We start from the raw sequence: 17,363 nt of genomic DNA on the forward strand, positions 1-17,363 counted from the left end.
GTAGCTACTTTAATTTACACTAAAGATCTGGGCCTTTGTTTCTAAAGTGTGACAGCTCTTGCTTCTCATTTTCCTCCTCTTCTGTTCATACTTAATTCTTAAAATACTAAATCTCTGACAATTTATTTGGTTGCTCTGAAAATTACTATGACTTTTTTCTAATTCTGAAATATGCAATATCTGGATTAGAAGCCAGACACACAAATTCTGTGTTTTAAAATACCTCTCACATTTAATAATACAGTAGAACATCAATAATGATGCAGAGTCAAAGGCAGATTAGTGAAGCCTGAAATGAGGATGTAAATACAGGCAACATTAGCCAATTCTAAGTGTGTAAGTCCCCTTTTCAAGTGTGCTGGGTGTAAAGCCAGGGCAAGTGGGACTCCCCTATTTATCACAGAGAATGTGGTATCCACAATAACCTCTCCCCGGCCTTAAAAGTGGCCTCGAAATCTGAGTATTTGACTTCAAATGTCTATTGCCTAATTTTCAAAGGTGCTGAGCATCTGCAGTTGCCACTGAATTCTCTACTTGCAAACTCATGTGATTAAAATAAAGGAAGCAATGCAAGAAATGGCCAAATGATAAAACTAACAATTAGCAAAACTACCATTTTAAGTCCATGTACATAATAAATAATAACTATCTTTTTAAGTCTATATACATAACAAATGGTAGGTGCAGGTACTCAGCCACAATCATCCAAAGTTGGACACTCAAAAACTGGGGCACAGAAAATGAGAGGGCAATTTTGAAATTCTAGCCCTAAGTGACTTACTGCCTGGCCACTCAGATCAGGATGAAAACACTACATCCTGGGATCTTGAACCACACCACCATACTGAAAGATGAAGGAACACGGTTGCAATTGGCTCAAATTCACACAAATTAAGTAAAGCCCTTGAGTTTGTGGCAGATGACAATGCATCCAACAACTGAGCAAAGTTTGGGCACCTCTTGTTTACCAATAGATGTTAAAAAACACATAATCCCTGTTTTGGTTTGTTTTAACAATACACTTACCGACAGGATAATTCTCCATCCATGGCATCATGTTCATCTGTACTGGTGTAAGTTAATCTTCCTCCTACAACAGTACCAACAAGATATACCAGCCACGCCAGACGTCCTAACATTAAAAAGAAAGAAAAACCTCTAATAAGCAACTACATTAGCAGAGTATAGTTCTGTAAGACATATGACTGTGGAAGAGTCTGCAAGAGTAGTGGTGGAAGCATCATCCATTAAGACATTTTAAAGTGGAGTGGACAAACCAATCAAAATTATACACTTAGGAACAATCGAGCACTGACAAGTGAAAAGGCCAGATTTGAGGGTTTCTTCCTCTTTAAAAATACCCTTAACTATAAACATGAACATAGGCATTAGACTAGAGCAGACCAGACTTCCATATTGTTTAGTATCCTCTCTCTGACAGAACCCAGTACCAACTGCTCAGAGGAAGGAGGAGCTCTATCCAGACTATCAGTATGACTCAGCAATGTCCAATTTATTAGCGGCCTGCAGAACCTATTCACAGGATATATCAACAGTGGTAGCAATTCCATAGTTAAAGTTGTAATTTGCTTTCCATTTTAAGAGGATGAGGTGCTAAACACACCTCAGTTTTAACTCTCCCTTCTATCTGAACGCTCTCACATCTGGTCTTTAACCATAAGAATTGTTGTTTTTGTTTTTTTCTTTATGGAAGTTAGTTCAGGCTAGGAAAATGAAAGATTTTTTTTTCTTTTTGACAAGACTTCTATTTTTTCCTAGCATTTCACCTCAAATACCGCTTAGTCTAGAAACTCAAATTTGTTTTATTAATGTAAGTTTTTAAAGGTTGTGGAGTTCATTTGGGAGTTATTCTCAATAATTATTTTAACTTTAGGGATTCTATGAGGTTGCTACAAGATTTATAAGCTTCAGGTCTGGCAAAATTTATGAATTCCACAGGCACAGCCTGCATAGTTTGTTACCGCTCATTCAAATAAGGAATTAAAAAACTTCAGAGTCACTCTTGGTAGTTTATAAGTTCTCTAGTTCTGAGCCAATGAAATTAGAAGTTTTGCAGACACAGGGCAAAGCCTGTATGCCCTTAGAGTTAAATATTTCCTGTTCCAGAAAATTAGTAGCTTTCCATCATGTAGTTTTCAAGGGCCGTAGGCACTGCCATCAGAACTGAAAAGTTTTGAAGGTCCATCTTATCCATTAAAAGCTTTGCAGGCCCATTTTGCCAATCTTGTAAGCTATGTGATTGCCACTTCAGAGCTTACAGAGTCTTCAGGTACAACCCAACCATTAGACTATCTGTAGGGTCAATATGTAAATTTTGCAAAATCCATACCTACTGCCCTTGTGCTTACAAAGTCTGTATGCACTGCCAGTGGGGCTTAGACTGTATGCAGACTGTAAGCTCCATGCTGATAAGTATGGGATCTTCAGGACTGTTACAGTACTAGCCCTGTAGATCTTGAAAGAGTTTTTATACCTGCAGATCATGTAAACTGTGTATCCCAGAAACTCAGGAAATCCAATGCCATGTGGCATAAATTAGGACAGTTTGAATTTCTCCCAGGTAGTTTAACTACAAGACCCTCATCTTCAATAATGGTACCTATTTAGACCAAGGTAGCCCTAGCTAAATTATTTGTATATAACCATGAGCCCTAGTAACTGGGAATACCCTCTACTGGGAAAAAAGGTATAGTGGTATTAAAATAGTATTTTCCCTGATCTACGAGATTAATTGTAAGAGATTTATCAGATTGTTAGAGCTTCCAGTTGCACATTAACATGTCCCCTCAACTACAATGCTATTCCTGGCCTGTATCTTCACTAGGAAAAAAGTTGTACTGCTAACTCAAGTTAACTAACTCAAAGTAGAATCCTAGTGAAGACAAGGTAGTTTACACATTAGTTAAGGCTATGGTGGTGCATATTCTTTAATTCCACCAGCTAACTTATGTGAAAACCAGAAACTGCCTTGTCTTCACTAGGATTTTACCTCGAGTTATGAACAGACCTGTTTTCCCTAGTGAAGACAAGGCCTTGGAGACTTAGATTTGACCAAAACATGTTTCAATATTGAATGCCAAGGAAAACCTAGATACATGAACATGGCAATATTTTCCTTTTAAACAACATACTAATGGTCACATACTGTCCTTCATGACATTTCTATGTAGAGACTGAGGGCAAAATATTATATTTTATCTTAAAGGAACAGGTAAAATATGAGAGAAAGAGAGAGAGAATGACAGACAGACTTTTCAGATTTGTTTGTTCTGTCTTTCTGGAAGGATCCTAAATCTCTTCATGACTAAACACATTACCCAAAAGTATGCAAGTATAGAGAAAAAATATTCTAAGAAATGTATAATAGAGATTTTGATATATGTATAGCATGTTCTAATTTGCAAAAATGTTAGTGTTTAAAATTTGTTTCACATTCTTTGCTGAATTCTTCATTTGTATACACCACTAAGCTTCATTTAATTTCCCCCAAGTTTTACAGTGACACATTCTGAAAGTATAGAACTGAAGGGCAATGAATTTTTGCTGCCCAGGCCCATTCAGCTAAATCTTTCTGAGGTACACACCTATGCCTTAAAGGTTGGATCCTGATTTCTCACACTGGTGTAAATCAGGGATAACTCCATTTCAATTAGTGGCGTTTCTCTGATGTAAACAATAACAAAATCAGGCCCTGCCTTTAAACCCTGTGATAATAATGAAATGGGAAGAACACAAGCAATGATAAAATAGATACTACAATGTACCACAGAATGCAAGTAAGGGGGACATGATTTTCAATACAAGTATTTATAACAGAGCATTCTGATCTATATTTTAACTATCTTGCAAAAACTTTTGCAATAGAATTTGAAATCACCAGCAGATAAAGCTTAGTGATACATACGCTAATGTTCACTTTTACTTCTAAGGCACAAAGAAACATTAATAAACAATTTTACAGTTTTGGAGAGACGTTGATGACACCTACTTTAAAATTCACTAGATATCTGAGACCTTCACTGGGCCATTTCCTCAGCCCCATCACTTCTTCGCAATTCCCCATTTCTGCCCCTCCAATACAGAGTTTCCTCAAAATTCTTTGGTCAAGGAAATGGTGGTTTGCCCCACACCCCCAAGATAAGAAAGCATGGAGGCACTGTCTCTCTTCACTTATCTTTAATCCCTAGCCTTACACATTCTTTCATACAATGCAGCCAGATAGTAGCTGCCCTTGGAGCCCCATCATCTGTACCCCAACCCTCATCCCCTCCCCATGTGCCTATCCTGGACCTTCAATATGTCCTCTGTGAACTTGAGGAAAGATGTGATGTGATTGATTCAGATGACCTCAGACCCACTGGCAGAGGGGACCTCTGACTGAAGACCACAGGGGGAATGATTCTTTGCAAAGATTTTGCAGTATGTACCTAAACGATCTGAAGTAACAGTATCAAATGTTAGTATCTTTTTCTATTCCAATAAATTATAAAATTAACTCCTCACACTAAGTCAAACATGTAGTTTTGAAATAAGTGTTATTTTTGTGATTCTGTCACAGGCTGATTTGGCACTCATTGAGCAGTATACAGGAGGTACTGGGTGAAATTCTACAATCTGACATACAGGAGGTCAGACTAATGGTCTCTTCTCGCCTTAAAATCTATGAGATTTTCTGTGATGGTTGTGGAAACATTTAAATTAAAAAGGAGAACTATTAACCTGTTAAGGCACTTACACCTAGCCAATGTCTAAAAATATATAATCCGAGATAACATCCCCTGGATTCCAGATAATCTGTTTTTTAAAAAGCTATGTGGTATCATACATCGACCAACTGTATTGTATGTAATTATACAGAACATTAGTGAATCAATGAAGGAGGTATCTATTAATCACCTATGGGGACTGTGTTCCAAAGACTGTGAAATACTTTCTGAACTCATCACTGATGGCATGGGGCTAATGCACAGCCAGAGAAAGATGATTACAAAAGCGAGCTAATTCAAGGGAGCAGCAAAAAAATAAGATGTTTGCCAAATGGCCAAACATTGCGATGAAAAATATTTTATTTACAAGTTTCTAAGAATGATGAAGGTAAAATACGCACTGCACGAGAGCCCCTCTCTAGAAAGGCAGCATGACCCGCTGTTTGAACATGAGACCAGCTATTTGAACAAGAAGCTCCTTAGCACTAAACTCAGCTCTATTTGGACTCTTTGGGTATGTCTATACTGCAACTAGACATACCCTAAGTGAGACTTTAAACAAGTAGCTTACGTCAAAATTTTCAGCAGTGAACACTGATTTTGGGTGCCTGATACACCTCCAGCCTAATTTTCTTATATGCTGCACACTGCTGAAGTAAATAAACACTTCAGTTGAACAGCAACACTGAAAAAATAAAATCAGACATTTGACATCTCAAATTGCACATGCAACAACTGAGGCAACCATAATTACTGAATGCTTTTGAAAATTTGGCCTTAATTTTTCTGTCTCAATTTATTCATCTGTTTAAAAAAAAAAAAAAAAAAAAAAAAAAAGAGAATGCCTACCTATTTCACAGGAATGTTATGAGAATTTGAATATAATTCTATTATAAATTATTTATTGTTATCATTAAGAAGGGTTCCAGAGAGTATTGAGACCATCCCAATAACTTACTAGATTTGTGGTTCTCAAGAAGCCTCTCCACACCAAAAAAAAAAAAGACACCACTACCAAATAAAAAAGACACACCCAGGCACAAAAATATTCCGCAATTACACAACATATAGCAGCTAATTTAAAGTGGGGCAGGGATTACCCAATCTAGAAGCAGCAGCACCAGAGGACTGCATAGCTAAAATGACCAAATCAACAGCAGGTGCTCCAGTGACTTGAAAGGCTTAAGCCACCCAAAAAAGAGTGGCCATTTCAAAAGACTGCAGTAAACAGCAGCTGCTTTTCAGAGCTGCATGGTTCAAACAGCAGAGCCACTATTTTGAACCACACACTCTTGTCAACAATTTGTATTTAAACATAAAACTAGTTACTCTGACACTTATGGAAGGAGCTCAGATTTAAACAAAGGCTATTTTTCTGATGACTCTCTCTCTCCAGTCGCATTTGTGGAAAGCAGAATTTCAACTCTTAACACAGAACCAGTTTACCATTAAGGTTTTCCCTGCTCCTCTCTACTTCAACTATATGAAATGTTCAGGGCACTTGCTTTTGCAGCTGCTTAGCTAGACTACATTTTTTTCTTTGGCAAAATAATTATTGCTGTAATAATCTGTAATTATGGTTTATAACAGCAATAATCCCAAAGAAATCAGTCATTACCATAGATCACAAGTAATCGTTAACTACTGTTAATGACCCATTTCTTGGGGATTATTGTTTTAGTAAACCATGACCGCATCACCATCGATACAGACAGCAAGACAATATAATAAAATGAGATCTTAATATAATATTAACTTATTTTGTAACATTAAAAGCCATTAAACATCTAAATTAAAGTATGTATAACTAAGGGATATAACATTTATTGTTCAGCATGAACAGAAGTGTTTAGTTTGCAGAAAAGAAACTGAATTCTTCTGCAAGGAGCAATACAGAATTAAACTGCACCAAACTTTCTCTTATGCCCAAGTATCGACCTATGGAACCTTCCTGCATTACTTTAACTGACCATTCCCCTTTGACTCTATGCGTAGAAGAATCCAACAACAGCAGTGAAATACAGACTGCAGCTGGAGAACAGAAAACTGCCTTTCAGTGCAAGTTTACTAATGGACCACAAAGGGGAAGTGACAGGTGCATACAGGGAAGGGAAGTAAGAGAAAGTCAGACCACATGAATTATATAAAAGTTAGAATAAAATGGCCCCCACATTTAACGCCGCATTTTCAATATGTCAACAAAAAGCAGCAGTATGAATGGCAATATCCGATCCAAAATATTTCACCTGTAAAAGAACAGCTGTATTGGGGGAAAAAACTCAATTAAATCATATAAAGACACAATAACTATAAAACAGCTACACTAGGAAAGAGTTAGTCATTTACATGATCAAGTTAAAGGAATTAATCTATGTAATAAAATTACATAGGACAGAATATTGTACAATTTACATACATTATCTCTTTATAGCGAAGTTGCTTTTCCAATACTAGTAATTAATCCTCACAAAACTCAGAGGGAAGTAAGGATAATTAGTGTATTTATTTTACAGATGGGGCAGCCAAATCAGAGAAGTTAAGGCCTACATTTTCAAAAGTGGCTGTCAAGTTTCGGTCCCTCAGTTTTCAGGTATCCAACTTGAGAAATGTAAAGCCTGGTTTTCAGAAGTGATGGGTTCTCACAGCTCCCACTGCCTTCTAATTGGGTTAGAACTCAAGAGTTACCACTTTCCAGACATGTATTCAGACCACCTGATCACACTTCCCTCTCATACACAGATGGATAATTTTGCATCATTTCAAGTCCACATAACAGAGAACAATGCAGTCTCAATCATAAATGAAATAAATACTAACCTTCTTGGACTGTGATTTCTAGTGGATTCCTACTAGAAGAATGCAATAGCTTTTGGTAGTTTTGTGCATTTTGGTCAAACAACTGTACAAGAAGTGCACAGGTCTTTTCATATTCACACCTGCTGACTGTGCAGAGTTGCTCCAGCTGCTGAAATACAGTAGCTGTATCATCCAGAGGATCTTCCAAACCATCTCTGCAATACACATAAAATAGGGGTTACTTACCAAAAACTATTGTTCTTTAAGAGTCGCCTCTGTGCATTCACATCCGTGATAACTAGCATCTCCAGCATCAAGCTACAGGACTGTATAGCCTAGTTGTGTCCTCTGGGCAGTCCATTAGCATTCTCATGCTGGAATGTCATCATTGTCTTAAACTATATAATCTATATAAAGGATCATACACACCCCAACCACCTCCATCCTTCTCCCAAGCCTACAGAGTCCTGAAATACAACGAACTCAGAGGCAGAGGGGAAAGGCAGATGAGCAATGTGAATGCACAGAGATAACTCTTGAAGAAAAATGGTTACTAGTAAATAATCCTGCTTTCTTCTTCAAGGGCCTCAATGCATTTCTACTTATGAGAAAGTAGCAAGTAGTGCTCCTATTAGAGGATGGTGAACAAGACATTCTAGGCAAAAATGGGCTAAGATAATGCCTTACAAAACTGAGCATTAGATCCCAATGCCAAGTCCAACGAATAATGCTTAATGAAAGAATAAGCAGAACTCCATATTGCTGCTTTGTAAGTCTCAACAATAGCAGTCTCAGACATCTACAGTCTCAGACAGCTAGAGAGGCAGCTCTGGCCTTAGCAGAATACATCTTTAAGCCAAGAGATACTGTTTATTTGGCTAAGGAGTAACAAAGCTCAACATCTAAGCACAGAAGCCCGGGTAGCCTGGGAACTGAGGAACAAAACAGGAAGGGAGATATAATGGGACAGATGAAAATTTGACACCACCGCAGATATAAAGCTGAGGTGAGGTCTCAAAATGACTTCTTTATGTAACGCTATAATGGGTGCAGCGGCCATAAATGAAAAAAAACACCCTTGACATTGAGAAAGGAGGTCAGGGCATAACAGAAGCTGAACCAACAGTTCTCTGGACAGAACAGTGTGCCAGTACTGCCACAGCCACATTTGTGCTAGCAGTATGATGTTGGCTCTGTCCTCTCTGATTTTCCTTATGACTCTGGGTATCTAAGGAAGGCTATGAAAGGACTGCTCCAATTCAGCAGCAATGCATCCGATAAAGATTTCTTATCTCTGTGACCATTGGTGCCAGTAGAGGACACTGGGCATTCGTGGTTGATTATACCTGAATAATAATGAGGATACTACCTCATTTAGGGACCATTCATGTTGGTTGTAAGATTGCCTGCTGAGGATGTCTGCCTGTCTGTTCTCCTTCTCCACTGTTAGATGTACAGCTAGTGGGTGTGCCAAGGGTGATGTCAAAACAGGTAAGCAGTCTCCACAGCGGACATGCATCAGTAGAGGAGACAATGCCTCCTTTTCTTTTTCTCCTTAGGCTCCTTTCACAGATCAGAATGCTTTCTCCTCTTTTCTCTTCCCTGAAACAGGATCATGAGGAGATCTGGAAGCCTGTCTCTCAATAGTGACGTTGACTAGTGCTGACTGGGAGGGCACTGAGGAAATTTTTGGTGCCAACAAAGACTGCAGTGCCAGAGCAGTCCTGTCTGGATGGAGCATGCAGCACTGGACAGTACCAACCAGGAGACTCAGCCCAAGTAAGCGTTTGCCTCAGGAAGGCCTGACAATGAGGGGAGCGATGAAGCTGGGGCAGCAAAATTCATCTCAGATCTTTTTACAGAAGACCTCAGCAAAGAGGTGGACCTCAAAACTCCCAAAGGAATGCTAGGATAGTCCAAGGAAGCCAAGTGCACCTGCCGTATTAACTTTCTGTTCCTCCTCATCTGAGAAGAGATAGTGCAGCAATCTGTCTCTTGGGAGACTATGAGCCTGTCCCAGGCACAGTAGGCACCATACATGTTCATCTGTCTCTGGAAAGATGGTTGAGCAGGTGGCACATCTTTTCAACCCCATATGGAGTTCAGGACCTGACACAGCCTAGGGGATAATCCAAGGCAAGTGGCCCCATCTATTCTAACTTTAATATGACTGACTGACTCACTATAAAAGGATAGGCTAACATGCTTGCTGACTTGAGAAGTAGTTTCACTTAGGTCTTGCAGCAAAGGAACTGAGATGGCTGAGGTAGTGATCTTCCTCATACAGACTGACATGATGACAACATCCTAGCATGAGAGCACTACTGCACCCCACAGGAGACAAAGCTTAATTATACAGTTTCCCAGCTTGACACTAGAAGAACTAGATCCTGCAAGTGGGAATGCATAGAGACCCCTGAAGAAGTATTAAACATTTTTAGCCATTCAAAACACATTTTTTCTTTGGGTGTTTTATTTGCTGTGATCGTATAGTAAATTTGTCTAAAATATAAAAGGGATTTTGGCTATAAACCGTCAAGTCAGTAAATAAAATTACTAGCTGCGACAATAAGCATAAATCTATGTAGCAAATGAAGGTAGTACTCACTTAAACGTGTACTGCAAAGCAAAAATAATACGGAATCAGCACAGATTTGTATCTCATTAACCAAGCTGTCATGGCATTTAGTACAGAAATATGTTAACCAACCCTTTTATTCAATTTTTTTAAAAGTACAGTTATTCTCTGAAAAGTGACTATAGAAAACGTATACTGGTGTTTCATTTTTGTGTGTGTGAGAGAGTTAGTTATGGATAGAATATGCTCAGTTTACGAGTAAAAGGTTTTTTTGCCTAACTGCAAGCCCTGCAAAGTAAAGCGGGCTTCCTTCCAGTTCACACATCAACAACAAAAGAGATTCTGCAAGTGGAACTTAGTTAGCAATTTTGTTGATGATATGTGAAATGGAATAGAATCCAACTCACTCTCTCCTAGCTGTATTGGCCCTGTGGAGAACAGAGGAATATATATATATATATTTCAAAACAGCTCATAGCTTATTTTTTATACTAAAATGAGCAACTACAACTTTGAATACAACAGAGAGCAGATGTGCTGAGTAAAAAGGGACCTCTTTACAGTCCTTTTTCAAAGCAGAATCACACTTTAAAATAATTCTGCCACCTCATCTTGTGCTACTCTCTCCTACCCTTTCATTAACAGGTGGGAATCCTTTTGCTGCCTTCCTTCGCTGATGTAGTGAGGGACCCTAGGAAACTCCTGCTCTGATGGCATAAATGGCAGAAGAGGCTCAGCATCAAAAATATTTTAGATACTGGATTATAACGGGCAAGGATCTTTTTATAAAATAAGGGGGCTCTGGAAAAAAAAGCAACTTGAACTCAAGTTTTATTTTTGCTTTTGCTTTTAAGACACTGGGCCAAATTCTGATCTCACAACAGTGTAAAACAGGAGTGACTACTAACATCAATGAATATAATTTAACGTAACTGATGTGAGAAAAATGCCATTACGTTTTATCGATTTTAAAACAAAAGCACCACAGAAAGAACAACGTACCAGCTAATCAGTGCTCTAAAACTGCAAAGCTCTATTTATGCTTAAGAAGGCTTACCTTATAACTACAGGAACAGATTCCAATCTCGAAGTAATGTATGCTTTTGTGATCTCTGGTGCATATGTATCTAAGAGGTGTGGTTCTGTTGATTTCACAAAAGGTACCGATGCTACCATTCTCTGCCACAGAGTTAGCAGATAGTGAACACTGTTTGGAGCAAACTCCCAGTGCTACAAAGAAACAAATGTAATTTTAATTAGAGCATATCTTATCCCAGTGTGAAAATTTATGAATATACAAATCTTATCTTTACTACTAGTATTATTTACGTTTAGGAAGTGCTCGAATACCCCAATCAGAATCAAGGCCCCACTGAATTATACTAGACTAGGGGTGGCCAAACAGCAGCTCGTGAGCCACATCTGGCTGTTTTTACAGTTAAAGTGCAGCTTGTGGACACCCGTCCCCCCATTCTCTGCCTACCAGACTGGAGGCGGGGGGGCCCCTCAGGGCTTCTGCCTAGCAGTGGGATGGTACATCTAGGAGCTTCTGTGTGAGACGACTGGTGCCTGCTGAGAGTGGGGGGGGGAGGTACAATTTAAAGGTTCCCCCCACAACAGCTGGCGTCACAGCCCCGTCTTACCCTCAGCGGGCCCTCCCTGCAGCTCCCAGGTGTTAGCTCCTTGTGAAGAGGCAGATGCAAAGAATAGGGAGCTGCAGGGAGGGCCGCTGCTTTAGCTCCTCTGTCTCTCCCCAGGGCCGCAGCTTCCAGCTTGCTGGCTCTAGCAGCTGCTGTACAGGGAGAGGGCCAGTGGCACCATGTGATCAAACCCTGGCAAAAATCTGGTGGCGGGGGGCATGTGACCCCTGTGCCTCCTCCCACGCATCACCTCTGGTTTCTGTCTAGCAGGGAGGGGGTCTCGGGGCTTCAGGCGCACCTGCCAGGGCTCAGGGCTTCAGCGGGAGCAGGGCTGAAGCCCTGACACCCCTCTCCCCACATGACTGAAGCCCCAAGCCCCATCAGGCGCCTCCCGGGGGCTCTCAAACATCTGAAGATTGTCATATGCAGCTCAGAGAGTCAATAATTTTGGCCACCCCTGTACTAGACACTTTAGCACAAACACATAGGAAGACGTGAACCCAGGGCTGAAGAGTTTACCAAGTTACATTACTGCCAAAAGTGGAACAAAGTACATTTTCAAGTAAAATAACATCAGTTGAATACAAACCGAACCCCAAAACAAAAAAATCCCAAAAACCAAATCCCATGTCTGTCAAGGATTTAAGGCTGTATATATCCTTACCTGTAAACTAGTAATAGTGAAATTGGCTATCAATCGGATAACCTCTGAGTAATCCTTCACCATTACTAGTTCTCCCAACTGGTAGTTTGTCTTTAGTCGAGCCAAAAAACGACAGAATTCATGGTAGTTACCTGGATCAGATAAACCCTAAAATTACACAAGAAACAAAGTTTTTTAAAATCACCAGACTAACCTAATATGCTCACAGCAACTGAATGAACTGACTCTTTGGGCAGTAGGAAAAAAAGAGGACAGGGATCCTTTAAGGGTCCCTACGGTATTTGGGTGACGATAGGGAGGAAGAGGGGGACACATTTCCCTCAGTGGAGCCAAGGGGGGTACAGGAAGTGGCTGGACCAGGGATGGTCACTCACCCCCATATGCACCAGGGAAGGAACAGGGTATTTATACCCATGCATTCCAGAAAGAATTCTCTTGCTCTCTCTCAATCCCTGATTAGCAACACCCACCTTCCCACTCATGGGATCAGAGCAGAACGAGGTTTTATGATCAGTTGTGGGCTTGTGCTAGCCCCTTTTTCATTTGGTGCTGGGAAGGAATTTTTTCTTCACTGCCAGATTAGCTGGGGCAGAGTGGAGTGTTATAGCCTTCCCCACAGCAAGTCAGCTCATGAGATAGGTAAGGTGGTTAGGTCAAGATGTCACAACTAAATAAGCAGTAAGTGTGGCCAGTGTCGAGTGCAGGTACTCATTACAGAGGGGATAAACAGGAGTTGGAAGTGGATTTAGGGAGGCATCTTCTAAGGGAAGCTGGAGAAAGGGAGGTTGGGACTTGTAATGTCTGGTATAGCAGGAAAACAACCCTTTCCCCCCCGCCCCCATTTTTCAGTCCCCCTTAACCTTCACATGAGGGGAAGGCAGTGGGGTCCCAGCTACAGGCTGGCTGGGCCCGGGTTGGGAAGAAGGGCTGACGGCAGTCCTCCCAAATAACTGGAAACAATTAAGGAAAGAATGATGACCAGCACTGTACAATTTATTGCCAGGTATTTCCAGATACGTTGTGTGAATAAAAGGTGCAGCCTAATTAAACCACCTCCACTGCCTCTTGTCTTTATTCCTACATGGCCAAGACAAGGGCATAACACCTCTTCAAACATTGTTAATTTAACAGATGACAGCTTTGTTGTGCATAGCTTATTTTGTACGAACTGTGTCCCAAAATGATTTCTGGTTAAGAAAGGAGAAGGACGGAAGTTTAAAGAAAGGACCCTGGAAGATGGTCATGAGGGATGAAGAGAGGCAACAGGATTGTGACAGGGCATAGAAATTCACAAATAATTTTAACATTTGCAAAGAATTTAAAAAACAAAAATACCTGAGGATTTTCAAGGATTCTTTTCACTCCTTTGATTAGATTCCCAAGATATTTGGCGCGTTCTGGATTGCTAAATAAAGATCTTCTTGTAGAAGCAAACTGAACCAAACAGGAAAGTGCCTAAAAAAAGAAAGGTTTCAGAGTGGTAGCTGTGTTAGTCTGTACACTAACCGTGTTAGTCACTACAAGAACTAAAAGAAACTAATTTCCCCATGCTAATTTGCCCCTACTGTTACTCGCACCTTCTTGTTAACTGTTTGAAATGAGCCACCCTGATTACCACTACAAAAGTGATTTTTCATCCTGTTGATAATAGCCCACTTTAACTGATTTGTCTCTACCCCCCACTGGGTAAGGCAACTTTCATCTTTTCATGTACTGCTATATATATCTTCCTACTGTATTTTCCACTCCATACATCTGGGTTTTAGCCCACGAAAGCTTATAGACTAACAAATTTATTTGGGCATAAAGTGCCACAAGTACTCCTCATTGTTGTTGTTGTTGTTTTTTAATAAAATAATTGTAAAATTAAAAAAGCAAATCTCTGCTGCCTGACCAGTCGTCTTCCCTTACTTGGAAGGATTCTTCCCAGGGCTGTTGCACCGCTTACTATTCAGGTTGCTCAACACCTCCCATTATAAGACCATTTTTTCCATTCCATATAATAACTGCCAAGGAATTATGATGTGATTGGAATAACAGAGACTTGGTGGGATAACTCACATGACTGGAGTACTGTCATGGACGGATATAAACTGTTCAGGAAGGACAGAAAAGGTGGGGGAGTTGCACTGTATGTAAGAGAGCAGTATGACTGCTCAGAGCTCCCGTATGAAACTGCAGAAAAACCTGAGAGTCTCTGGATTAAGTTTAGAGCTGTGAGCAAAAAGAGTGATGTCCTGGTGAGAGTCTGCTATAGACCACCAGACCAGGGGGATGAGGTGGACGAGGCTTTCTTCCGGCAACTAACAGAAGTTACTAGATCACAGACCCTGGTTCTCATGGGAGACTTCAATCACCCTGATATCTTCTGGGAGAGCAATCCAGCGGTGCACAGACAAGCCAGGAAGTTTTTGGAAAGTGTAGGGGACAATTTCCTGGTGCAAGTGCTGGAAGAACCAACTAGGGGCAGAGCTCTTCTTGACCTGCTGCTCACAAACAAGGAGGAATTAGTAGGGGAAGCAAAAGTGGATGGGAACCTGGGAGGCAGTGACCCTGAGATGGTCGAGTTCAGGATCCTGACACAAGGAAGAAAGGAGAGCAGCAGAATACGGAACCTGGACTTCAGAAAAAAAGATTTTGACTCCCTCAGGGAACTGATGGGAAGGATCCCCTGGGAGAATAACATGAGGGGAAAAGGAGTCCAGGAGAGCTGGCTGTACTTTAAAGAATCCTTATTGAGGTTGCAGGAAGAAAACATCCCGATGTGTAGAACGAATAGTAAATATGGCAGGCGACCAGCTTGGCTTAACAGTGAAATCCTTGCTGATCTTAAACACAAAAAAGAAGCTTACAAGAAGTGAAAGATTGGACAAATGACCAGGGAGAAGTATAAAAATATTGCTCAGGCATGCAGGAGTGAAATCAGGAAGACCAAATCGCACTTGGCCTTGCAACCAACAAGAGATGTTAAGAGTAACAAGAAGGGTTTCTTCAGGTATGTTAGCAACAAGAAAAAGGTCAAGGAAAGTGTGGGCCCCTTACTGAATGAGGGAGGCAACCTAGTGACAGAGGATGTGGAAAAAGCTAATGTACTCAATACTTTTTTGCCTCTGTCTTCACCAACAAGGTCAGCTCCTGGACTACTGCACTGGGCAGCATAGCATGGGGAAGAGGTGACCAGCCCTCTGTGGAGAAAGAAGTGGTTCAGGACTATTTAGAAAAGCTGGACGAGCACAAGTCCATGGGGCCAGATGCGCTGCATCCGAGGGTGCTAAAGGAGTTGGCGGATGTGATTGCAGAGCCATTGGCCATTATCTTTGAAAATTCATGGCGATCAGGGGAGGTCCTGGATGACTGGAAAAAGGCTAATGTAGTGCCCATCTTTAAAAAAAAAGAGAAGGAGGAGGATCCAGGGAACTACAGGCCAGTCAGCCTCACCTCAGTCCCTGGAAAAATAATGGAGCAGGTCCTCAAGGAATCAATTCTGAAGCACTTGGAGGAGAGGAAAGTGATCAGGAACAGTCAGCATGGATTCACCAACGGCAAGTCATGCCTGACTAACCTAATTGCCTTCTATGATGAGATAACTGGCTCTGTGGATGAGGGGAAAGCAGTGGACGTGTTATTCCTTGACTTTAGCAAAGCTTTTGATATGGTCTCCCACAGTATTCGTGTCGGCAAGTTAAAGAAGTATGGGTTGGATGAATTGACTATAAGGTGGATAGAAAGCTTGCTAGATCGTCGGGCTGAACGAGTACTGATCAGTGGCTCCATGTCTAGTTGGCAGCCAGTATCAAGCGGATTGCCCAAAGGGTTGGTCCTGCGGCCGGTTTTGTTGAATATCTTCATTAATGATCTGGAGGATGGCATGGACTGCACCCTCAGCAAGTTTGCAGATGACACTAAACTGGGAGGACTGGTAGATACGCTGGAGGGTAGGGATAGGATACAGACAGACCTAGACAAATTAGAGGATTGGGCCAAAAGAAATCTGATGAGGATCTTCAAGGAAAAGTGCAGAGTCCTGCACTTAGGACGGAAGAATCCCATGCACTGCTACAGACTAGGGCAGGGGTCGGCAACCTTTCAGAAGTGGTGTGCCGAGTCTTCATTTATTCACTCTATTTTAAGGTTTTGCGTGCCAGTAATACATTTTAATGTTTTAGAAGATCTCTTTCTATAAGTCTAGAATATATAACTAAACTATTGTTGTATGAAAAGTAAATAAGGTTTTTACAATGTTTAAGAAGCTTCATTTAAAATTAAATTAAAATGCAGAGCCCCCAGGACTGGTGGCGAGGACCCAGGCAGTATGAGTGCCAAAGGTTGCCTACCCCTGGATAGGGACCGAATGGCTAGGCAGCAGTTCTGCAGAAAAGGACCTAGGAGTTACAGGGGATGAGAAGTTGGATATGAGTCAACGGTGTGCCCTTGTTGCCAAGGCTAACGGCATTTTGGGCTGTATAAGTAGGGGCATTGCCAGCAGATCGAGTGACATGATCGTTCCCCTCTCTTCGGCATTGGTGAGGCCTCATCTGGAGTATTGTGTCCAGTTTGGGGCATTTGATAGCTGCTTTCAACTACCTGAAAGGGGGTTCCAAAGACGATGGATTTAGACTGTTCTCAGTGGTACCAGATGGCAGAACAAGGAGTAATGGTCTCAAGTTGCAGTGGGGGAGGTTTAGGTTGGATATTAGGAAAATCTTTTTCACTAGGAGGGTGGTGAAGCACTGGAATGGCTTACCTAGGGAGGTGGTGGAATCTTAGAGGTTTTTAAGGTCAGGCTTGACAAATCACTGGCTGGGATGATTTAGTTGGGGATTAGTCCTGCTTTGAGCAGGGGGTTGGACTAGATGACCTCCTGAGATCTCTTCAAACCCTGATATTCTATGATTCTAATGTTACTCACCCTATGCATTAATTGAGGTTCTTTGAGATGTGTCTCCCTATGGTTTCTC

At 41.1% G+C, this 17,363-nt stretch overlaps 1 protein-coding gene across 8 annotated transcripts in view; it reads right to left on the reverse strand.

Moving 5' to 3' along the window:
• The window catches only part of RANBP17 (RAN binding protein 17), a 256,109-nt gene that overhangs the window by 202,996 nt on the left and 35,750 nt on the right, over positions 1–17,363 (reverse strand). For all 8 annotated transcript variants that reach the window (XR_010589850.1, XR_010589849.1, XR_010589851.1 and 5 more), the window contains 5 exons: positions 13,741–13,860; positions 12,406–12,552; positions 11,159–11,331; positions 7,545–7,738; positions 1,027–1,132 (listed from right to left, as the gene is read on the reverse strand). Coding sequence is in view for 5 of the 8 variants with exons in the window: in XM_005284080.4 (XP_005284137.1) it covers positions 1,027–1,132; positions 7,545–7,738; positions 11,159–11,331; positions 12,406–12,552; positions 13,741–13,860 (740 nt within the window). In the remaining 3 variants the exon portion in view is untranslated. The remainder of the gene's footprint in view (positions 1–1,026; positions 1,133–7,544; positions 7,739–11,158; positions 11,332–12,405; positions 12,553–13,740; positions 13,861–17,363) is intronic.

The sequence above is a fragment of the Chrysemys picta genome, chromosome 8, assembly GCF_011386835.1.
Source record: "Chrysemys picta bellii isolate R12L10 chromosome 8, ASM1138683v2, whole genome shotgun sequence".
Classification (NCBI taxonomy): domain Eukaryota; kingdom Metazoa; phylum Chordata; order Testudines; family Emydidae; genus Chrysemys; species Chrysemys picta.